General features: G+C 38.9%; 1 protein-coding gene across 8 annotated transcripts in view; it reads left to right on the forward strand.

The window, feature by feature from the left end:
* Positions 1 to 24,212, forward strand: part of mast3b (microtubule associated serine/threonine kinase 3b) — a 33,436-nt gene that overhangs the window by 4,663 nt on the left and 4,561 nt on the right. The window contains exons 2-27 of one of the 8 annotated variants that reach the window (XM_034308487.2): positions 2,568 to 2,654; positions 5,764 to 5,843; positions 10,255 to 10,327; positions 10,476 to 10,496; positions 10,910 to 10,988; positions 11,527 to 11,684; positions 12,115 to 12,190; positions 12,382 to 12,591; positions 14,881 to 14,982; positions 15,083 to 15,215; positions 15,305 to 15,372; positions 15,473 to 15,561; positions 16,564 to 16,772; positions 17,102 to 17,240; positions 17,347 to 17,479; positions 17,806 to 17,971; positions 18,084 to 18,185; positions 18,514 to 18,636; positions 19,138 to 19,253; positions 19,409 to 19,590; positions 20,535 to 20,656; positions 21,040 to 21,240; positions 21,378 to 21,604; positions 22,491 to 22,613; positions 22,986 to 23,122; positions 23,713 to 23,894. In XM_034308487.2, the coding sequence (XP_034164378.2) occupies positions 2,568 to 2,654; positions 5,764 to 5,843; positions 10,255 to 10,327; positions 10,476 to 10,496; positions 10,910 to 10,988; positions 11,527 to 11,684; positions 12,115 to 12,190; positions 12,382 to 12,591; positions 14,881 to 14,982; positions 15,083 to 15,215; positions 15,305 to 15,372; positions 15,473 to 15,561; positions 16,564 to 16,772; positions 17,102 to 17,240; positions 17,347 to 17,479; positions 17,806 to 17,971; positions 18,084 to 18,185; positions 18,514 to 18,636; positions 19,138 to 19,253; positions 19,409 to 19,590; positions 20,535 to 20,656; positions 21,040 to 21,240; positions 21,378 to 21,604; positions 22,491 to 22,613; positions 22,986 to 23,122; positions 23,713 to 23,894 (3,338 nt within the window). Of the gene's footprint in view, positions 1 to 2,478; positions 2,655 to 4,650; positions 5,215 to 5,763; positions 5,844 to 7,224; positions 8,311 to 10,254; positions 10,328 to 10,475; positions 10,497 to 10,909; positions 10,989 to 11,526; positions 11,685 to 12,114; positions 12,191 to 12,381; positions 12,592 to 14,880; positions 14,983 to 15,082; positions 15,216 to 15,304; positions 15,373 to 15,472; positions 15,562 to 16,563; positions 16,773 to 17,101; positions 17,241 to 17,346; positions 17,480 to 17,805; positions 17,972 to 18,083; positions 18,186 to 18,513; positions 18,637 to 19,137; positions 19,254 to 19,408; positions 19,591 to 20,534; positions 20,657 to 21,039; positions 21,241 to 21,377; positions 21,605 to 22,490; positions 22,614 to 22,985; positions 23,123 to 23,712; positions 23,895 to 24,212 lie in introns of those variants that run through there. The other 7 variants (XM_053237968.1, XM_034308488.2, XM_026913806.3 and 4 more) reach the window with 7 other exon arrangements.

Below are 24,212 nucleotides of genomic sequence, written 5' to 3' on the forward strand. Positions count from 1 at the left end.
TGCACTTTGACCTCATATTCATTATTTAATTTCCATATCTTTAATTTAACTCCAATATCTTGTCATATTGCTAAAATAACAATAAATTTCTCAATGTCCAAAGTTTTATTCACCTGCCAGTATACACCAATCAGCCATAACATTATGACCACTGACAGGTGAAGTGAATAATATTGATTATCTCGTTACAGTGGCACCTGTCAAGGGTTGAGATATATTAGGCAGCAAGTGACCAGTCAGTTCTCGAAGTTGATGTGTTGGAAACAGGAAAAATGGGCAAGCGTAAGGATTAGAGAGACATTGACAACGGCCAAATTGTGATGGCTAGATGACTGTGTCAGAGCATCTTTAAAATGGCAGGCATTGTGGGGTGTTCCCGGTATGCTGTGGTTAGTACCTACCAAAAGTGGTCCAAGGAAGGACAACCGGTGAACTAGCGACAGGGTCATTGGCGCCCAAGGCTTACTGATGCGCGTGGGGATTGGAGGCTAGTCCGTCTGGTCTGATCCCACAGAAGAGCTATTGTAGCACAAATTGCTGAAAAGTTAAAGCTGGCTATGATAGAAGGGTGTCAGAACACACAGGCCTGTGTAGCCACAGACCTGTCAGAGTGCCCATGCTGACCTCTGTCCACTGCCAAAAGTGCCTACAATGGACAGGTGAGCATCAGAACTGGACCACGGAGCAATGGAAGAAGGTGGCCTGGTCCGATAAATCACATTTTCTTTTATATCATGTGGAAGGCCGGGTATGTGAGCATCATTTACCTGAGGAAGAGATGGCACCAGGATGCACTATAGGAAGAACGCGAGCTGGCGGAGGCAGTGTGATGCTCTGGGCAATGTTCTGCTGGGAAACTTTGGGTCCTGTCATTCATCTGGATGCTATTTTAACACATACCACCTACCTAAACATTGTTGCAGACCAGGAACACCCCTTCATGGCAACGGTATTCCCTAATGGAAGTGACCTCTTTCTGCAGGATAATGCGCCCTGCCACACTGTAAAAATTGTTCAGGAATGGTTCGAGGAACATGACAAAGAGTTCACGGTGTTGACTTGGCCTCCAAATTCCCCAGATCTCAATCCAGTCGAACATCTGTGGGGTGTGCTGGCCATCAAGTCCAATCCATGGAGGCCCCACCTCGCAACTTACAGTATCTGCTGTTAACGTCTTTGTGCCAGATACCACAGCACACCTTCAGGGATCTAGTGGAGTCCATGCCTCGACGGGTCAGGGCTGTTTTGGCAGCAAAAGGAGGACCAACACAATATTAGGCAGGTGGTCATAATGTTATGGCTGATCGGTGTATATACAAAGGTACAATAAAAACAAATGTATTCATGACACGGTTGCACAGCACTGTGGAAAGGTGAAAAGGTCAGCTAGTGTAACTTGAATTTCATTTGATTGTCTTTCATTGTTTGTCTTTTTGAGAGAGATTGTTTTTCTTCTTGGGCCTTCCTCCTATTCTTTCACATCCTCTTTTTCATTTCTGAAAATCTTTATTATTGGTACCACAGAAGATTTGGTCAGCCGAAACTGTACTCTTCAACCTGTTCTAGCAATATTTAGACTGGTCTCCAGTATTTGTTTGGATGTCAGGTAAAATATCCAGATCCCATCCCTTCCCTCTTGCCCATTCCATGTGAACTCCTCCATGCGAACCATGACGCAGCCAAACACTTCTTCCTCCTGTCTGACACCTACCTCTTGCTCCGTCATTAGCAGCACTTTGCACTGCAATACTTAGCATTGTAGCATTTATATGTACTAGTGGGATGGGACTGACAGCAGGTATCCACTTTCAATTTTAAGAATCTTACTGGGCAAGTCATTCACTGGAATATCACATCACGCCAGCCTTTTCTTTTGTACAAACACAATGCTCATTGTACATAGTATTTTACATGCAATTTTTGAAGCAACTGTCTGTTCAAGTGTACAAAGTACATATCTAACTAACATAAGTGCATTCTGTACATCTCTGCAATAACAATTGTGTTTACTGTTTTATAAAAATGTGCATTAGTATTTGCATTGTGTATGAAAACTCTGAGAATTGAAATAATTTAAATATTAAGTCTGTGTGCATTGCAAGTGAGTCTCCAAATACATATATACATTATACATTCATAGCTACACTATAATCAGACTTTATGTCTGTCATTTCATTGTGTCAGTACATGCCCAATGACATGAAAAATCTCTTTTAATGTAAAAAAAATAAAGTGTTGCATACAAATATGTCATGTAAATAGTCGATGTGCAGTGAGTTGTGAAGGCACCAAAATTTAACAAACTGATTTACACTTAAGTCTCATTTTAAGCTAAGATATAAGATAAGACAAACTTTTATTAATCCCTCATGAGGAAATTAAAGTGTTAAGGCAGCATGACAGTAAAAATATTAACGTATGTTACTTGGAAATCATTAATCTGATGAAGCTACAAACGTGGGCTGCTTTAATGTTGGCAGCTAAAAAAAAGTCATGAAGGAGACTAAAGGCAGCACAGATACACTTAGTCAGAGCACTAACACATGTAAACATGTCTTGACTTTCAGTTTGTCACCCAACCAGAGCCCAATCACCCCGAGCCCCTGCAGCCCATGCAGTCCCTGCAGCCCTTTACAAACCCTTCATCCGTGGAGGTAAGCCAGTCGCCTTACATGCTGAAAGATTACCACATAAATTATAATCAGAATTACCATTAAAGCAAGAGTGTTCTTTTTGACAGACATTTTTATACTGTCATTATACCAGCTAAATAGGTTTTAATTTTAGATATTTGTTTGTTTTATATATATATATATATATATATATATATATATATATATATATATATATACACATAAGCCCATAATTATCTCCAAATTGTTGTCTTTAAATAAGTACATTCTATGTCATTATACTATAAATAAATAAGTCATTACACAAGCTTGTAGGCTACTGGCCCATTAGTGTCATTATGATTATATCAGTTATTATACCCTATGACTTAGAGTAAAAATTTCACAGTGAATGACTTGCATATTAATCTTTAGAATTAACTTATGATCTTCAGTGGCTCTCAAGATTTAATCTGCAATGAAATTCTGAGTTGACTTTTATGATTTCAACTTCTTTCATTGACATGTAGGGCTATTTTCACTCTAGTTTTCTACATTACCCACAGTTCTGTTCAAATGTGCACTGATAGTGGCTCCAGCGGGAATTATGCTGCGTTCGTGGCGCCTTGTAAGTAGTAATTTGCAAGGTGTAATGACGTCATTTTCCCACCTCGGGACGTTCAACGTGTGAAATCGAAAAAACGTAGACACCTCCATGAAAGTGTGTATTTAGCTTGCACTGTCAGAGCAAGTAAAGCTCATAAAAAGCTACTTTAACAGCACTTTTACAGTTACAGGCCTGAGTGGCTACTGGTACTGCTCTATTATAGTGGATGTTAAACATTCATGCAATATTTTGGACTGATATTGAAGCACAGCAACAACAGTGGACAATAGCAAGTAGTGTTATCAACGAGCTAGCCGGCTAATATGAGTGATAACACTAATGTTAATGATTGCCTTCTTAAAACAGAGATTAGTATGGTCAGTGTTATAGATTTAACCAAGTACCATGTCTGTATATTAATTGATCTAAAGCCAATATTGCTATAAACTAATTTAAAAGTAGAGAAGCGGTTCTTTACACTGTTCACGTGTTGATGTGATATCGTTCCGTAAACGGGGAAGGAACTGGTAATTGAGAAGACTACCCCCAGCTGACCAATTGAAATTGAGTGGAGTTTTTGGTGGGGTTTTTTTTGTTGTTGTTGTAGGAGGAGGGGAATTACAAGTTGCAACTTTGCCTTTGACTAAAGCTCGTAGCTCTGAATTTCTGATCCCCGACTAGGAAAAAACAAAGAAAATGCCCCACTAACTTGGACTTACTACTCAGAAAATGTCAAGGTCTCCTCAGCCCTGGGTTCAGCATATGACGTCATATCAACATGGCTGCTCACTCAGCCAAGAGCAAATAAAATATGACTTCACTACATCACTACGTTGTGTGACATCAGAGAGACACACAACTGCTAACTTCTCACAGGAATAAAAAAAAAACACAGCATCAAGCAACACATTGTCAATACGATCACTGAACACATCACAACTATTTCAGTCTAAAACATTTGAAGGTGGACTTTTTCTTTTAATGCTGGCTATAGTGTGTGTGTGTGTGTGTGTGTGTGTGTGTGTTACATCTCATCACATAAATATTCGTCCTGTGTGTCATGCTATAATCACTTTTATATTTCCTACGCGTCATTAGTAAAGTTTAGTTCTTGCGTTATACGGGACTCTGTTTTGACTGGCTGTGTTAACACGTGAGGAAATGACGTCAGTGCTCTTCATGCTCACTCCTGGCAGCCGGAACCATGTAGACAGCACGGGGGGGAAAGTTTCAAAATATTAGGTGCAGGTTAGAGGCAATAACAATCTTTGAAAAAAAAAAAAAAGAAGAACTGTGGTTAATAGTGTCAGTTCATTAGGACAAAATACCCCGGTTATTAAGGAGTAGGTCTGGAAGTGTATATGGGGTCGTGTGTCACCCCTGTGTTGGAGCAGAGATGGTACGTTCCAACGTCATCGCCCGGTGATCAACACAACAGAGCGCAGGCACACAACACAAAAGCTGCAGCAGGAGAAGTTGGAGAGAGTGGCACAGGCAAGGCGTGAATTATGTGAGGAAGACGGAAAAAAGTTTTAAAATATATATATTTATATACATATATACAAAAGTTACCAAATGCTCGACTTACTAACAGGATCAGGCGGTGATGGAGCGCGTGTTGGTCCAAATGAGAAAAGTTCGCTGGACCAGTTGCCAACTTACCCACCTAGCTAGCTAAGCTAAACTAGCTAAACTAGCTAACTAACTCACTACGTAGCTCGTTAGCTAACTAAAACAAAGCACAGGAATGAATTCCCCTTACTTCTCTTGACTGTTGTCTGTGCCTCGCAAGAGGAGGACTTGTTGACTGGGTGAGACTTGGCTAGCGAGTTTAGCGTCGCGACTGCACACAGCGGAGACGGCAGACATCGCGCGCATGCTAGCCAGCTAGCTGAATAACTAAGTAAATGCCATGTCTGACCCGAGCTGCTGGAGTGCAGCGACGAGCAGCAAAGCTCATTTCGTCACCGGGGTGATGCTTAAGCGATCCAAAAGGTAAGTAGACTGAAGATGTTGTTAATCATAAACTTACTGAATCGAGCATGTGACATTGTTTTGAGTGAGTTTCATGCGAGGACACATGGCAGCATTGCTCAGCTTACTTGGCTTCAGCAATGTGATTAATCCTCAAACTGATGAATCTGATGAATCCTGTGATTGAATCGGATGGATTCTCTGGGGCTTGTAAGAGAGAGAGAGAGAGAGAGAGAGAGAGAGAAACACGTGTATTTTCACAGGGCATTTAAAGCAGGTGTGAGTGCAATGTCCTGAATCATAATGATAATGGAAACAGAGTGCAACCTTTGCTCAGTACTTTTATCTATCTATCTATCTATCTATCTATTTATTTATTTTCCCCAGATTCCACTTCAAGGAGCATTTCCACAAGATAGTGTTCTCAATAATGTCTCTTTTTTGTTCACTTCTGCTACCAGTATAAAGGTCTGAATTGTTTGTTGTGTACTGATAATGAGTCTTAAGTCACCCTGTCTTTTTTTCTTTTCTTTCTTTCTTCTTCTTCCCTCCTGTGTGTTTTCGTCGCAGTTGCCGCAGCAGTAGGAAGAACCTCGGGGTTGGGACGCCTTCCCCGACGCGCCCACTCTCACCCCTGTCAGTCCACACAGGTGAGAGTCATCCCAAAGCTGGAGTTATACATACACTTTATTTCCCCTAACAGCTTTATTTAACACAAGCATGCATTAAGATCCCTTTTTTTTTTTTTTATGGGTTGTACAAAACGGGATCAACAGCAGTAGTCCAGGCGAGTGTCTGTGTCTGTGATGGTATGTGGCTGTTCAGGATTGTCCTTTCATACCAGCAGACATGGAGCAAATATTTAAAACCGCATCTCAACTCTCACGTGTGCAAGTGGCTGGATTCAGGAAAAAGGGTTATGTCTGTCTTTGAAACGTAATTGAAAAAATGCATCAATGAAATGAATAATTCAACCAAATGAATAATTACCAGTAAAGTTAATTGTGCTTCCTGGAAACACACAAGAAATGCATCATGTTGAATTAAAAACATACACGGGGTAGTCTTCAGGACAGAGGGGTAAGATTTCTCTTCCAGTTTCTCTGTATGTATGTATTTATTTATTTATTTAGAGAGAGAGAGACTGGTGAGGGAATGACTTTTTATCACAGCTAAAACATAGGTGAGAGCAGGAACTACCTTTTTTCGTATAACAGCACAGTTATAGTGAGTGTGTTAATCCTTACCTCAGGTACTTGATTTACGAAGTGGTGACTCCACCGCCTTGCGACTGGAAATTATAACTGAACTAACATCTACAGTACTTGTAGCCGTTTTACTAAAATCTGGTTATTGAGTGACAGATTTTTTTTCCCCTACAGACCTGGAGCTCTTCCGTTATCAGATCACCTCAGTGCACATAAACATAATGTTACTGACAAAATCTGATCTGTTTGCTGTTATCAGATTATTTTGCATGTGTAAACAGTTACTGTTATCTGATCACCTACAAGCAAACAAGGGATATGTGCTTGTCCCGCCCAGGATTGCTCCACAGTGTCTGCTTAGCCGGTAATGCACGAGGAGCTTGTCAAAGGGAGCTGTAACAGCAGGAATTTACTGCGCTGCTGGTGTTGTCTTTAATAATGAGGCCAAATAGAAGGTTTAGAAGCACAGAGCTGTATATGACTATAAAGAAAGCTTTGCTATGAATGATTGGCCAATCTGTCCATCTGAAAGTTTTTTTTTTTTTGGAATCAGAATGAGCTTTATTGCCAGGTATGTTTACGCATACGAGGAATTTGTTTTAGTGACAGAAGCTCCACAGTGCAACAGAATGACAGTGACAAAGACAAGACACAGATAATAAAAAGAATAATATACAAATATACATATAGAATATATACAAAATAGACAGTTTTGTATGTACAGGTATGTTATGTGCAAATTTGAAAAGTAAATAAGTTGTAAATAATGTGTTAAGTAAATAAATGTATGATAGTGTTGTGTGTTCCACGTTTTATTGTCAAGTGTTCATGAGATGGATTGCCTGAGGAAAGAAAGTGCTCCTTTGCCTGTCTGTTCTGGTGCTCGGTGCTCAGTAGCGTCGACCAGACGGCAACAGTTCAAAGAGGGAGTGTGCTGGATGTGAGGGGTCCAGAGTGATTTTGCCAGCCCTTTTGCTCACTCTGGATAAGTACAGTTCTGGGAGAGTGGGGAGGGGTGTACCAGTGATTCGCTCAGCAGTCCAGACGATCCTCTGTAGTCTTCTGAGATCAGGTTTGGTAGATGAGCTGAACCAGACAGTTATTGAGGTGCAGAGGACGGATTCAGTGATGGCAGAGTAGAACTGTTTCAGCAGCTCCTGGGCAGGTTGAACTTCCTCAGCTGGCGAAGGAAATACAACCTCTGCTGGGGCTTTTTAACAGTGGACTCAATGTGAATGCCCCACTTCAGGTCCTGAGAGATAGTGTTGCCCAGGAACCTGAATGACTCCACTATCGTAACAGTGCTGTCCATGATGGTGAGTGGGGGGTGTGCAGGGGGGTTCCTCCTGAAGTCAACTATCATCTCCACTGTTTTGAGCATGTTGAGCTCCAGGTTGTTAAGACTGCACCAGACAGCCAGCTCTTTTACCTCCTGTCTGTAGGCAGACTCGTCACCATCGTATTATTATTATTATTATTATTATTATTATTAACAAACTCTGGAGTCCTCCAAAGCAATATGAGAAGCATTTTTTTTAATACTTAAGAGTTCTGTGCACTGATGTATTCCTGTTTTCACCTAAAGCTACAGTGCATGTTTTTTTTTCTATTATTATTATAATTTTTTGTTGTTAAAAATGAAACAAAAACATGATTATTGAGTTAGGGGAAGAAAACTTACTCTGATATGATGTGATTATAACCCTGTAATGGTAATGTACAGTCAGTGTTGTGTCAGGGAATTACAAAGAAGTCCAGTTACATGGTGACAGGAGCCGCAGCAAATCAGGAGTTAAGAGTGTGTCAGAGTGTAAACAATGCAAATGGGAGTGAGAGAGTGAAAGAGTCCGATACTACACTATGAGAGGAAGAAGGATTCTGAACTGTCGGAGTTGTATTTTTTTTCCTGGTGAACAGATAAGGAATTTATTTATTCTCTAATTACTTGGGAAGCTGGTAATTAATTTATTCTCTAATTACTTTAGTGAGTGATAGATGATAGTCAGCCGATTTATCCTTGTTACCCAGTTGAGAAGTTGTTGAGCTAGAGAACTCCTGATTGCCAGCTAGTTACTAACGATAGGTGTTGGTGAGTTTCTCTCTATTTTGGGCAGCTTTCTGCTTTCCGCCAGATCTGTGTGTCTTTACAACCTCTGGTGTGATTGTGCTAACCCTGTCTGGTTTATGCCAAACATTGCTGGCAGGCTTGATCAGGCAGTGTGTCATGCCACCATGGTGTCATTTACTGTTTAGGCTTACTGTGTGGTGTGCAGTATGCTTGGGACACACTCTTAAATTTGATCTAAATCTCAGCACTCGGAGCCATGACATTAATACACATAACCCACGGTACAAAATGTTCTACCACAGATAGCTTGTAATAGCATTTTTCTACCAGAGAAGGCATCTTGCAGAGCAGCTGTGTGAGTAAATCACGCTGGACTACGTATTCTGAACAAGAACAAAGATACAGTAGTCATGAATATAAACATTTTTTCATTTAATATTTATTAGTGTGCTGTCGCACAAAGTAAGCATCCTGTGTCTGCTTAGATCATAAGCAGAAACAGAAAAGTGTTTGGTTTCTCCTTGTGTTTTGGTCATGAATTAAGACTTGCTGAATACTGAACTGTAACATAGCTGTGCAGATCTGCTGTACACGAAGTGTGGGAGTTGGGTGGGGTTCATGTCCAAGTTTGTTTTATATATATATATATATATATATATATATATATATATATATATATATATATATATATATATATATATATATATATATATATATATATATATTTCTGCAGATTTATTGTGTTATACACTCAAGACTCGCACACGTTTTTATTACTGGGTGCAGAGGCACCATTTTATCACACATATAGGACTCCTCTGACTTCGAAACACATTTTATTGAACTCTTCTGCTTTTCCTGTCATCAGGTAACACTACTAAATTATTCAGTAAGGTCTTTTATAGAGGTATTTGATAAGGTATTACCCAGAAAGAATTTTTAAATATTTATTCCAAATTAATTTAAAGCCACTTGTATAGATTATTAACTTGCTTATATGGAATATTTTGTACTCTTCTACAATGTCCTATTTAATTATGTATGTTTATTTATTTATATTTCTGTTTAGTCATTTGTGTGTTTATTTCTTCACGTATTTATATATGTATTTTATTAGTATTAATTAATAAATTCATTAATTTATTCATTCTTGCTCCTTCTAGGAATATAGTCCTTGGCGTTAAAAATTAAACAACTGCCTATTGTGTACGTGATGCGTGTGGCCAGTAGTCTGCAATTACTGGATATATTATTAACCTAGAACACTTTAATCAAATAGCACATTCAGTAGCTCAGTGCTCATTATGCTTTTATAAGCAACTTTACTATATTCCAGGACTGTCCTCTTTGTAAGTGAATGCTGGTCATGGTCATATGCTTTGCACAGAGTGTGGAAAGTAAGAGAATACAAGCTCCTCTGACATACTGTATCTACACAGTCAATTTGCACAAGATGGCTACTAGCGCAGCACAGATTGTAGACTGCTTTAAATTTGGATGTTATTAACTAGCAATCAAACTCATTGGGTAATTAACGCAGGAAAGAAGAGTGTTTTACCAGCTCTGTCCAGTTGTACTCTCTTGTTATTTTCTTATTCACAGCCTCATGGTTTGTTCATGTCATAGCCACATTGAAAACAAGTAATCTTGATTTCTCATAATAAATAAAATGATTTTTTTTTAACAGAAGATATATGCATGGGTGCTCGTTAGTATTTTTGGGCGCAGCATGCTTATCACCACACCCTTGTGTATTCTTTATATGTGGAATTGGTCTCCTTCCAGCTGCCAGCAGTCCTTTAGATAGCCCAAGAAATGTGTCAGCCATCGCCTCCCTCAACTTCCCTTTTGCCCGCAGGTGAGTAATAGCTCTAATGTCTTATTTATGGAGCTTATAGACAAACCATGTGTTTTTTCCATTATGGCAAACAGTAATCTGTGTCTGCTCTGTGCATCATGTGTAATTCTGATGCTCTCTTTCTTCACCTCTCTCTGTGTCCTCTCAGCCACCTGGCTCGAACTGACAGGTAGCAAATCTCTCCTTCACTCTGTTGGTTTACTTGAGATTTTTGAAGGAACAATCAAGTTCCCCATTTCCTTGACTCCCTTAAAACCTAGACTTTAGTCCTCCGGCTCCATAAGCACAGATTAAGTTTTTAATTGCAGTAAATGTCATTCATATTGAGCAGGGTTCCTGTTATTGAAATCACAAGCATTTTTGTGGGATTTTGCCTGGCTGCCTGTGATATTGTTAAAGGATTCCCAGGAGAGTAATATAATTGTGAAGATGGAGTGATTAATGATAATAACCCTATCATTAACACTAAAACTTTGGTTGAATGCCATAGCTCATATGTCAAGTGCAATTATTGTCAATACTGTTTTTCAGTAATGTCTTTTAACATAGTTTTTTTTTTTTTTTTTTTTTTTGTCCTTTCAGGGCAGAAGGTAGGAGGTGGTCACTGGCCTCACTTCCATCATCTGGCTATGGCACCAATCCACCCAGCTCCACTGTCTCTGTAAGTGTCTTCAATGTTTGTTTAATTTGTGTGCAAAATCTGGGCTTGACACACATCAGTTAAAGCATGATATCATTCTATTTTTATGGTTGTTTATTTTTCCACAACCACCAGCACATATTTTGCTTTCGAACCTGTTAGGAAGCAGCTGCAAGGCGGTCAGAATGTTGCCGGTTGTTCATCTGTGAATTGCAAACAACCAAGATGAAGAGTGGAGTTTCTTTTTAAAAAAAACTTCTTGATAATGAGTGAATTTATGGAGTATTATTATGATATGATTTTCTGCCTTCAGAGTCCAGGAAAGCAGCCCTCTCATCAGCGTAGTTAGGCAGGATGTTAGTAATAAATCTAATTCTTAATAATAAAGCTAATCAAGCTATTTAGATCAGTACAATGTGATATGAGTAAGAATTTGGTGGTAAATGCTTTGTTTATGGTTACAGTGTGTGTTGTGTTTGAGCTGTGCCCCCCCCCAAAGTGCTACGGGTAGTGTTTTCTTCTGTACAAAAACACTTAGACTTGCTGAATTCTGTTGCAGTCCTCCTCCTCTTCCCAAGAACGTTTGCACCAGCTTCCATACCAGCCCACACAAGACGAGCTTCACTTCCTGTTCAGACACTTCCGTAGCTCGGAGAGTATGACAGATGAGGATGGCCGAAGCTCATCTTTCATACGCCCACGCTCCCGTAGTCTTAGGTAATCCCTCCAACCAGTGTGTCTCCTCATTTTCTAGTGTTAAATATTTAATTTCGACTGGTTTGTTGTGTTTTTAATGAAAACCAATAGCCATGCACATGATCAAATAGAGTGCTGTATTGCTACTTTTGTTTTGCTGTATTGTGTTACTATTGCACTCTTAGCGTTCCTAGCCTAGCTTGTATGTTTAAGGATTCAGTAGGTCTCTGTAGATTAGGTTCTCTCCCACACACAGCTTACCGCTCATAATATACACCTTCCCAACACAGCCTACTCATGGGGAATGGTAGCATACACTACCATTGTGGGGTTTTTCCTCATCATTTATCTTTTCAGTATTTTTTTTTAATTGCTTAAAAAAAATAAGCAATACTAAGAAATACTAAAATATTGATTGGGAAATTATTTTATTTTATTTTTCTTGTTACAGTCCTGGACGAACAAGTGGCTCCTTTGACAGCGAAACTGTGATGATGAACCATGTTTACAAGGAGAGGTTTCCTAAGGTATCCTGTTTGAGTAGTTTCAGGAATTATTTAACATCTTAAGTTGCTCTTTCATTCTCCTTTATGAGGAAAAATGCCTCCCTTAGGCATATTCTTTATTCGCACAATCTGTTTATGTAAGCACTTGCTTTTCATCTTGAACTGATTATCAGTATGCTTCAGGTAGGCTAATGGTAAGCTCTTGTGTCCAGGCGACAGCGCAGATGGAGGAGCGCTTGCTGGACATCGTCACACACTGTTCTGCCGACAGCACTTTACCTCTGGGAGATGGAGTGCTGGGTTTCATCCAGCACCAGCTGGTGGAGCTCGCCAGAGACTGTCTGGACAAGTCACAGAAAGGCCTGATCACCTCCCTCTACTTTCTAGAGCTGCAGGAGAATCTTGACAAGCTGCTGCATGAGGTGTGACATGAAACTAACTACATGTTTCTTTCACTGTGAATTTCAAATACAGACTTGAATATTAGCCACTTGTTGAAGGACAGTCGGTGAATTCTGTCAAGAATTTATATAACAGGAATTCAAAATTACAACCATTGTGAGAGAACTTTAAGTTTAGCTTTATTTAACTTTCTATCATTGAAGTAATATAGTAAAAAGCCATTTCAGCTACATATGTTTTCCCAGTAGTTCCCTATAGGTATACATGCACAACTAGGTGTAAACTGACCACTCAGGTAACACTGGAAACCCTGGCCTGAAGTCCTGTCTCTGAAAAGACAATTCTACAAATTGTGAGCTTAATTAACATATATATTTGACTGAAGAATTCATCAAAAAATATTTTTGCATAATTTTTTTTTTTTTTTTTTTTGTGCAGTTTTGCGTAATTGTTAATGGATGATGGACTCAACAGCTACCCTTTGTCCGATTTTCAGTCCTCTCTTGCTACAATGAACCATGTCAGAATAATTATTAATGACCCATGTGCAGATTTGATACTTGGAGATTAGGGTGAAAAAGACCTTAAAGACTTTTTTATGAACCACAGATATAACCACTGACATGAAAGGGCACCTTTTTTCAAAATTTAGAAATCTAGTGATTTGCATGTTTGGTTGTTTGTTGTACTGCTTGGTTTATCGGATCTTTGGCTACAGCAAGCTGTTTATTGCTCTTCTGTGGCACAAGCTGCTAGCTGATCTGACAGTGAGCTCTGAGGCTTGCTTCTGCGCAGTTTCTGTCGGTACCAGGCAGAAGCTAGCAGAACAAACCCCCTGCTGTCTCAGAGAGGAGAAGTAACATCGCGCTGAGCCACACTGTGCCTGTCACCAGTGTGACAAAATTACATGTGCCATCTTATCTCATCGCCCTCTCCTTTAACTCTTTCTACCCTGCTCCATATCCTACACGTCTGCTTCTCTCAAAAAGAGCAACAGGTTCAGAAAAAAAAAACAAAAACAACAACAACAAAAAAACCATCTTAACACCACATGTAACAAACATTATCATCACTCACAGTGAAGACATTAATTGCAAGGCTGAGGGATCACTGGTATCTGGGAGGGAATTTCCCTGTGTGTCATCCTACCTTCGTGGCTTAGGGTTAAAAATGCAGATCCCCCTCTCTGGGCTAGAGAATCTTCCATGCTCTTAGAGAGCCTTAGTTTCCATAGCAACCCCCACCTTCTGTGTGGTGTGTAGACAGCCCCAGGCAGGACTCATCGCTCGCTGTCAGATTGCAGGGCTGCTGTGGACATTATGCACAGAGCTAAGCTTATTAAAGTGTTTCCCACATCCTGCAGTCACTGCCTCAAGTATATAGGCTCTGAATTTTTTCTAATACTTCATTTTTTTTGTACTCCCTTTTACCCTTCCAGCTGTACACATTTGTGTTACATTCTGTTAAATAATATGACAATCTTATGATGTGTAATGAATGCCAGTGTGCAGCTAATTTAGTACATTAAACTGGGCAAATAAGAAATTAAGTTTTTTTTTTTTTTCTTCTTCTTCATACCATGACACATTATGTTGATTCAGTTCATTTGAGTTATCTCCAAATAGCATTGCAACTGTGGGTGAGAGAAAGGAGCTATATAAATTAAATGTTAATAATAATAATAATAATAATAACAACAAGTCTGTTCCTACATGGATGTATTGTATGTATTTCCTTATAGACACGAGTGAATTGTTCGTTGTATAACAATAATTACAGGGTCTGACGTCATTAATGAGCAACTATATGATGCTATACAGAGTGTATAGCTTCTGTTTGGGTAGGACAGATAAAAGAACAAATGTGAATCACTAGCTGAAATGTGCTTGGAGGAAATTGCTTGTTATTTTGATGTAACACTCTCTGTTAAAGAGGTTGTGTGTGCAGTCTTTTTCCAAACTTTGCATTCTGTTACGACTTTCTTGCTCTTGTTGCATGTTTTACATCTTGCTGTTGTAATTTAATTGCGGTCACGTCGTCTTCTAAACCTTCTTTATACATTTTCTGTGTTGTAAGCTAAAATTAAGTTGCAAAACAAGTAAGGACTAAACGATTTCAAAGCATATGAAGAGTATGAGTTATGATTACCCACACAAAATGGCACACATTGAATTGCCTGTCCTATACCTCTCATACAAGACTTACTGCTTCGTATTGTATCTTTTGTCCAGTGTTGTGCGTGTGCGTGTGCGTGTGTGTGTGTGTGTGTGTGTGTGTTCACCAGACAAATCTTTTTTTTATGCTCTTAGGCGCTGGAGCGTTCTGAGAGTGAGGAGGTCACAATCATCACCCAGCTGGTAAAGAAGATTCTCATCATCATATCGCGCCCTGCAAGGCTGTTGGAATGTCTGGTAAAACCACAACATGCACAAAACCAATGTATTCTCAAATAAATCTCAGGGATAGGTAACATTTGTTATACTTACACATCATAATGTCTCGAATCGACAGGAGTTTGACCCTGAAGGGTTCTATCACCTCCTGGAGGCAGCAGAGGGGCATGCTAAAGTTGGCCAAGGCATCAAAACTGACATTCCCCGTTACATCATCAGTCAGCTGGGCCTAAATCGAGATCCCTTAGATGGTATATGATCTAATACGTAATATCCAATTATTAAACACACTGAAAACACATACTATTCTAAATTATGTTTCGTCTTTTACGTTTTGCAGAAGTGAGTCAGCTAGAGGAAAACTATGATTCTGGGCCCTCCCTTAACGTGGACACAGAGGAGCCTGATGTAAGTTATATTCAGTGATCAGTTTTCCTGTATAAATTAAATATATGCCCTAACTGGACAATTGGACCATAAATAATAAAACATCCCATCCCAACTCCAGCAGAATAAGTCTGTGCTCACCCCACCCCGAAGGAAACCACTGGAGAGTGACTTTGAAACCATAAAGTTGATCAGTAATGGAGCATACGGGTAAGCAGATTAAAGCAATAGCATTATACGGGTCACAGTGAATGCAACACTTAAACAGTTAAATCTGCACAATAATGGCTAAAATGATATTTGCAGTTTTTGCTTAATTATTTAATTGCAGTATTTTTTTTTTTTTTTTTTTTTGCTTAATCATAGGACATTAATTGGCAGTTTGGGGAAAAATATTTTTGTAAAAAAGTCAAATACAAAAATACATTCATATTTGCAAAATACAGCCTTTTATATCACATTGTACATTGTAAGCATATTAGATACAGATGAAAGATTAAATGCATTACAATTAAACTAAAGTAAATAGCTAATGCAACCAAATATTATGTTAACCAAATTTTGTTAAAAAAAAAACAAAACATTTTTTTAGTCAGTGGACAATAAGTACTCTATAATTTGTTATTTCTGAGCTGCATAAGTCGCCCTAACAAGCTTGTAATAGTAATTCACAAGCAGAGAGTTCTGTCTCAGGGGTGTTGGGTTGGACTTTGTGGGAAATTTGTATACTCTTAAGTAATGTGTCAACTCAGATACGTCAGACGTCATCACACTTCAACTTTAGGCATGAAAGAAGTCCAACTAAATAGTGACAGGAAAAAGCCAGCAGCCAAGGGGAGAAAGCATGAGAAAGCTTTGCTCTTTTACCTAATAGTCATGTGACAGTCACCTCAATTTGCAGTTTTTTTTTTTTTTTTTAAACATTGAGGAAATGACAGCAGCTTATTACATCGTCATAACAGCAAATAATCGGACCGCACCCCTAACCTCATGCTGTAGTAGTAAAATGTCAGTACACCATGAGCCATATTACTTGCACAGTATAATGTTTGGTAATCAGTCATGATTTAAATGGCGAATAAACGACAAATACACCTGTCAGGATTACACCTATATGGGGTCACTGTGTATGCCACCATAGCTATAGATGCTGCCTGATCACAGCATATAACACATTAATTTAACAGCCCCTGCACTGTAATCTTCTTTCAGAGCTGTGTACCTGGTGAGGCACAAGGAAACTCGCCAACGGTTTGCAATGAAAAAGATCAACCGGCAAAACCTGATCCTGAGGAACCAGATCCAGCAGGTGTTTGTAGAGCGGGACATCCTGACATTCGCAGAGAACCCTTTTGTCGTCAGTATGTTCTGCTCTTTTGAGACCCGTAGGCACCTCTGCATGGTCATGGAGTATGTGGAAGGTAAAGTTCAAGCAGAATTTGCATGGTTAATTAAAAGCTACATTATCGTAATTTTTATCTTTATTGTTAATTTTTTTTTAAACATTTTATTATATAGAGAATGTGGGCTGAAAATGCTGTGGTTTTTTTTTTTTTTTTTTCTTAGGTTCACTGTTGCAAAAAAAAAAAAAAACTTTCAAGGAAAAATAGTTGTGTGTTTCCATGTCAGATATTAAAATTGAAAAAGGGGAGGAAAAGATTTTTAAAAATAATCTTTGGGATTTCACTGAAGGCCAGAAGTTTTACCCCGAAAAAAATTGCAACTATAATTCTTTCTGTGTGATAAACAGGCGGTGACTGTGCGAATTTGCTCAAAAACATGGGCCCACTGCCGGTTGATATGACCCGATTGTACTTCGCGGAGACCGTTCTAGCTTTGGAATACCTTCACAGCTACGGCATAGTACACCGAGATCTCAAACCTGACAAGTATGAGTGAAAGAGTTTTAATATATGTACAGTAGAATGTTGTATACAAGTATAATGACTTAATGAAATGGTTTAATACAATGGTGTCTTTCAACCCTACGTGCAGCCTGTTGATAACCTCAATGGGGCACATTAAGCTGACAGATTTTGGCCTCTCCAAGATTGGTCTGATGAACATGACGACAAATCTCTACGAAGGCCATATTGAGAAAGACACCAGAGAGTTCATCGACAAGCAGGTAATGGGGCATATACTTTAATGTACAGTATTGTACAGTATTGTGTTGATGGTACTTTTATCATGCTTTTTGGAAAAAAATGATACAGAGCTCTTTTTTTCCTTTATTCAGTTTATGGTAATTTGCCTAGTTCACCCCATGAAGTTTAATTCAGAACTGATATTCAGTCATTTTTAAACAGTTCCAATATACTGCACACTCTGAATTGATTTAATCTTCTAATCTATTGAATTATGTACTTGACCCTGGTGGAATTATTTTTGACCATTGTGTCATCGGATTGTCAGTATGTTGATTATTTTGATGTGGATGGATTCCCGCTCTAGGTTTGCGGCACGCCTGAGTACATTGCGCCAGAGGTTATTCTACGGCAGGGTTATGGCAAACCAGTAGACTGGTGGGCTATGGGAATCATACTTTATGAGTTTCTGGTGGGCTGTGTGCCCTTTTTTGGAGATACACCAGAAGAACTTTTTGGGCAAGTTGTCAGTGGTAAGTCCAGATGCTAAATTTTGGTGGTGAAAATGGGGCATTATTTAAATAGATTTTTTGAAGGTTGTTTATTTTGACCTGCCAAATATCTGACCTGAATGTACTTTATTAGATGATATCATCTGGCCAGATGGGGATGATGCTTTGCCAGTGGATGCCCAGGACCTGATAACGCGGTTGCTGAGACAAAATCCTATTGAACGACTTGGGACAGGTAATTTAGCAGTGAGCTGATGGATTTGCCTTTGTGCCATTTAGCTATTAGGAGCATATTCCATACAAGAAACAATTAGACCATATTTCTCCTTCCTAATTTTAGCCTGATTAAAAAGAGCAGCAAAAAAGATGAATTTATACTCAATGTCTTTTTATGTTCTTTCAAACTTCTGAATTGTTTAAAATGAAGCATTTGTCACTTCACGGTCCAAGTTGATACCAGAGGAGATAAAGTCATACTCTATAAATGCAATAAGTGTATTCTCTTAGTATGTTACTACTGAGCTGTTGAATGTCTGTTTCTTTATGTTTTGAAATATGTACAGGGGGAGCAACAGAGGTCAAACAGCATACATTCTTCACCGGCCTGGATTGGAACGGGCTGCTTCGCCAAAAAGCTGAATTTATCCCTCAGTTAGAAGGAGATGATGACACTAGTTATTTTGATAGTGAGTATTATGAACTCAGTTTTGGTTATGTTTTTAAGATTCATCTTGAGGTTGAATTTGTAGAAATAATGATTTGGGTAACATCAATCCTTTTTAAATTGCAGCTATAACATCCCTTTTCTTGCACTGTAGAATTACATATTTTTGTTTAATTTTGTTTATTTCAGTGTTTTTGTCTGCTCACGACCACTCGCATCTTTCACTTTTACATTTGCAGATTCTTTGCATTAAAAAAAAATTTTTTTTAAAGCTTTATATGCAAAAATAAGCCTCCTTTATGTATGTATTTCTGTATGTATGTATGTATGTATGTTTATATTTATTTAGTTTGTTAGTTATTACTCATGTACCTCATGTACAAAAATTATTTTTAAGAATATCAGTACTCAACTGGAAAAATTCATTTTGATACCTTGTATTGTTTTAAACAATAATCCTGTCCACCTGAAGTGTCTTGCCTGAAGTAAGACTTTGATTTGTTGTTTTTCCTCATGAATGCAGCTCGATCCGATCGCTATCATCATTTAGTTTCTGATGAAGACGATGACGAAACAAATGATGACGAGTCTTCCCTTGAAATTCGACGGTTTTCCTCATGGTCAAATCGTTTCAGCAAGGTTAGTATTGTTGAATTCAAAATATCATAAATATTCTGTTCAAATAAGAAAGACCTTCATAACACCTTTATTTCAAAATGTGATTTATGCATTGGTTCATATAAAAACGATGCAACGGAAGTTACCTCATACTCTTCTTGCTCCCTACTTTGTAGGTATACAGCAGCACAGAATATCTGGCCACGCCATCCAATCTGAGTTTCTCATCTGACCGAAGTCACAGTGAAGAGCATGAGGAGCGTTCAGATGGCCGAGAGAGCCATTCACCTGGAGAGATGCACAGACAGAGCAGCACAGGAGCCCCGGATAACAGGAGACTCTCAGGACAGCGACCATGGTCCGTTTGAACAGTTTTTGTTCCTACAGTGTTCCTAAAGACAGAATGATTAAAAAAAAGAAATGTTTTGTAGTTAATTAGCTTAACATAAACTTATGCTAAGTCAAACATATTTTTAACTAAACCATATATCAATTATTGGCACATCTAGAAATTCTTATTAACAAAATGTAGCTGAAAACTTTTCCAATTTATAGTTTACATTTTATGTTCACCTGATTTTAGAGACTCTTCAGATGTTATCCATGACTTCCTGTTCACTGAGGCATTAATATGAGGTGATATTCCCTTATATAGAGAGTACATAAATGAAATGAGCCAAAAGTGTGTTTAACCATAAATCAGGCAAAGGCTATATAATTTACACACCTGAAAATGCCCATATTCACTATTGGGGAAATAATTAAGAAGTTTCAATCAACCTGAGCTGTAATGAACTGATGTGGAAGAGGATGCAAATGTATTTTGGACCTGTGGATGGTTTGCAGAGATTTGCAGAAGCATTTTGGGGTCGCTGAGTCACAAAATTTACAATTAGTCACCACCTCGATGCAAGCAAACTATTTGGAAGGTGTGCCAGAAGAAAACATTATAATATAGACAGATACTACATCAACTTTGATTGGAGCTGGGTTCTATTATCAAAAATAATAAATAAATAAATAAATAAATAAATAAATAAATGTTTTTGATAACACTCAAGGTGGTTTTGGTATAAAAAGAAGAGTGTTTGTACTGAAAAGAACCTGAGATCGCTCTTCCCTTCCTTCAGTTTCAGTTAGATTTCTCATATTTTTATTGTGATTAAACTAATTAACCACAAAGACATTTGCTATAACAAGGGTGCCAATAACTCTGTAGTGACTACATTTGTTTTAAAACACTTAAGCTGATTCTCTGTATGTATGCTGTGTATCTGTGTAACATTTGTCATTGTGTCATAGCCTGCGACCGAGAGCCTCATCCAGCTCCTCCCAGCCAGACAGGTGTGTAAGCCCTCTGGTGGCGAGCAGTACACACAGCCTGGAAGCCATGCCACGTGTTGCACTCTCCACTGATGACGAAGGTCAGAACTTCATGGCACATAGCTAAATTGTTATTAGGTCCTGTGACAAAGAAAACATGGGCTTGGGAATGCAGTATAAGGCAGCGTTTCTCATGTTACATTCTGCTTTAAAAGGGGGATATTCCACAGCATCCTAGTATAAGAGTGTTCTGACAAGACCAATGAGAAGTTGTCTCTACTGAATTATTGCTTTATTAGTATTTATTAGAATTAGCTTTTTTGGTAAGGGGTAAATTATTGTATTATTGAATCTAATTAATACTAATAATTAATTAATACAGATGATGATGATGATGATGCAGATTTTGTGATACGGTCCAAGTATATTGCTCTTTATGCTGGATGGACATGAAAATACGTTTTTATTCCTGCTTACATTGCAGCTGAGGTGGTTGTATCCAACCTGCGACGAATCAGGCTGCGTAGCAACAGTACAGGAACAAAGCACTCATCTCCAAGGGAACACGGCAGTCCACGATGTTTTGGCAACCAGCTTGAAACCCCTGACAGACAGCATCTCTCTCCAGGGGGCAAAGTGCCAAAATCTGCCTCTGTCTCAACACTGTCCCTCATCATTACTCCAGGTGAGAAACCTAATATAACTGTATCCAATTAAAAATAAACATGAGTATTTTGTGCAATCCTGTTTGCATGCCTAACAAAGTTGCATGCATCAGTAAAGGCTGGCCATTACCCTTCCCTTCATTTCCCATCTATCCAGATGACATGAGCGGAGGTCTTCAGGCCAGCCCCATTTCCCCACACTCCATTTCTTCCAATCCCTCATCCCGAGATTCCTCCCCAAATCGAGACTTGTCCCTCAGCATCAGCTGCCTGCGGCCTCCCATCTTTATCCATAGCTCAGGCAAGAAGTACGGCTTCACCCTGCAGACTATCCGTGTCTACATCGGAAATAGTGACGTTTACACCATCCATCACATGGTCTCGGTGAGCAGCTCACAGAAACTGGCGCTTGACTTTACAGGATCAAAAAGTTTGAGTTCACTACCACGAACTGCCTTTATTTCATGAAATGAATACAGTTTTGTCTAGTTATATTTCTTACACTAGAACTAAAAGAGCTCGCATTTTCATAATGAAAGCATCATATGTGTTAAAAATCAATTGATATGAGGTAAAATTGTAGTGCTTTTCCACTGGATGGTGCAGCTCAGATCAGCAAATTACCCATGATCCAACATTTTGTTGTTATTTCCATTGGCATGAACCATTTTTGGCGACTAAATCTCCAGTGGCGTTGCACTATGTAAGATTCCATGTGTTTGTTCTAGTTTAACATTGTCTAAGATTCTGCACTCTGAACTTCTCTGTATTTTTACTAAAGGTAAACCACACACACTTTAACATCAAATCAGATATACAGTGCCAAGTTTATTCTCAAAAATGCTTTTTGGAACGTTTTTGAGTAGTATTTTACTGTTTGTGACTGTAGTCGCCACCTAACGACTTCAGGAGGAAATCTGTTATTGGATACCGCTACACTTACAGCTAGGATACAGATAATCCTACAGGTGGATACAGGTGGGGTCAGTTGGGAGGGAAAAGAGAAGACTTGTCAGTGGATTTTGTTACAGTTGCCACTGAAGGTTTTTTCATGTAGCAGAGCTCTCTAAAAAGGACCAAGATGCTCTGCTATTACAAGTGCTGTATCTGCTCTCATAGGAGAGGTGTTAGAACTCTTTGCTATTAACGCCTTAATGCAACATATTTTATCTTTTATGTTAATAAATGAAACTCTCAATTTAATTAGAATTTGATTTAAAAAACTAAATAAAGGCATCATAAGTTATTTGGTACATTGTTTTTTGTATAGAGTGTGGAGGAAGGCAGTCCTGCTCATGAGGCGGGCCTGAGAGCAGGAGATCTGATCACTCATGTGAATGGAGAGTCAGTGCAGGGACTGGTGCACACAGAGATGATGGAGCTGCTTCTTAAGGTGAGACATATCCTGTGTTTGGGATACAGTATGGCATAAGCCGTAGAAGTTCAGTTTGTAGTTGGTGCTAAATGTAATTGTATTGAGTTTTTAGTCGTATGGTTATTTCTTAATAATTTATATTCCTCATGGGGGTCATCGTGTTTCCGCTGTCACAGCTACGTGTTATCTATATTCATGCTTGGCATCCTTATATCCCAGCTGACTAGTGACCATCATCTCACAATTAACATTTGGACCCACCAGTAAACAGCTAACAGTAGCTGGATTGATGCTCATACAAAGACTGATTCTTCTGCAGGTGCTTCCGCCAGCATGTTCTTGTCTGAATGATTATTTAAACTACGCCCAACAATTTATATTGTTTTTCAGAGTGGTAACAAGGTGGCCTTGCAGACCATTGCCCTAGAGGACACAACAATTAAAATCGGACCAGCACGGAAAACCAGCTACAAGGGCAAGATGGCCCGTCGCAGCAAGAGGAGCAGGAGAAAGGACAACCAGGACCGGTCTGAAGGCTTTCATTAATATGTCTCGTTAATCTTACAGTCATAGGAAAAAGCCTGCATGGTTTTCAAATGGGGGAAATGAAAAGTTTAACTACGTTTATCCCAATAGAAAAAAAAAAGTCTCCAGAGCTCATTTGAAGAAGGTAGCCATGGCAGCCATGTAACAGATCTGTCTAGAAAAATGGGCAAATGCTGTCTAAGTAATATGTTATAAAGTTATAAAGGTGTCAGAAAGAATGCGATTATTAGTGGGATGATCCAAAAGCTGCTCAGAGGACATTCCAAGTTGTTATAAAGGCAATTGGTGGGTGACTAAGTTATTGGGGATTATTTATAATATTCAGACAGGTATATGCAAGATGAATTTTTTTTTCACTATTAATATTTCAGTATACACTGAAAATTTTTTTCCTTGTTTCACATTTGCTAAACACATTATATTGTTATATTTTCAGTCATTTTGTCCTGTGTGTATGCGAAAAGCTTTGCACTGGACTATAACTTATAGTTTAATAACATGTATTTCAAAATCGAAGGACTCTTAGCATATGTATAAGATCGAATAAAGCCGTGGTGTCTTCTGCCCTCAGACGGCGAAGCGTCCTAAAGAAGCTGTCTAAGCAGAGCACGGTAATGCACAGCAGTCGCAGCTTCTCCTCTGGCCTCCATCACTCTGTTTCCTCCAGCGAGAGTTTGCCTGGCTCCCCTACGCACAGCCTGTCCCCTGGACCTTCCACACCATGCCGCAGCCCAGTTCCAGACCACGCTGCTGGTACACATACCTGCTTTAAATTATGTTTCCCAGCTCAGTTTTACTTGGTTGCAATAGCTTTTAAGTGAACAGATTATGACTCAAAGAGATCACAATAATTATATGAATTTTCTTAGAATTTCATTTAAATTAAGGACTGCCAATCAAGACTCGATTTTATACGCAGTCACAGAGCACTTTATTAGGAACACTATACTCATACTGGGTAGGGCCTCCCTTTGCTCTCAAAACATTCGTGGCAAGGATTCCACAAGATGTTGGAAACATTTCTTTAAGATTCTCGTCCATGTTGACATGATTGCATCATGCAGTTCCTGC

Source organism: Pangasianodon hypophthalmus, chromosome 11 (genome assembly GCF_027358585.1).
Source record: "Pangasianodon hypophthalmus isolate fPanHyp1 chromosome 11, fPanHyp1.pri, whole genome shotgun sequence".
NCBI classification, from domain to species: Eukaryota; Metazoa; Chordata; class Actinopteri; order Siluriformes; family Pangasiidae; genus Pangasianodon; species Pangasianodon hypophthalmus.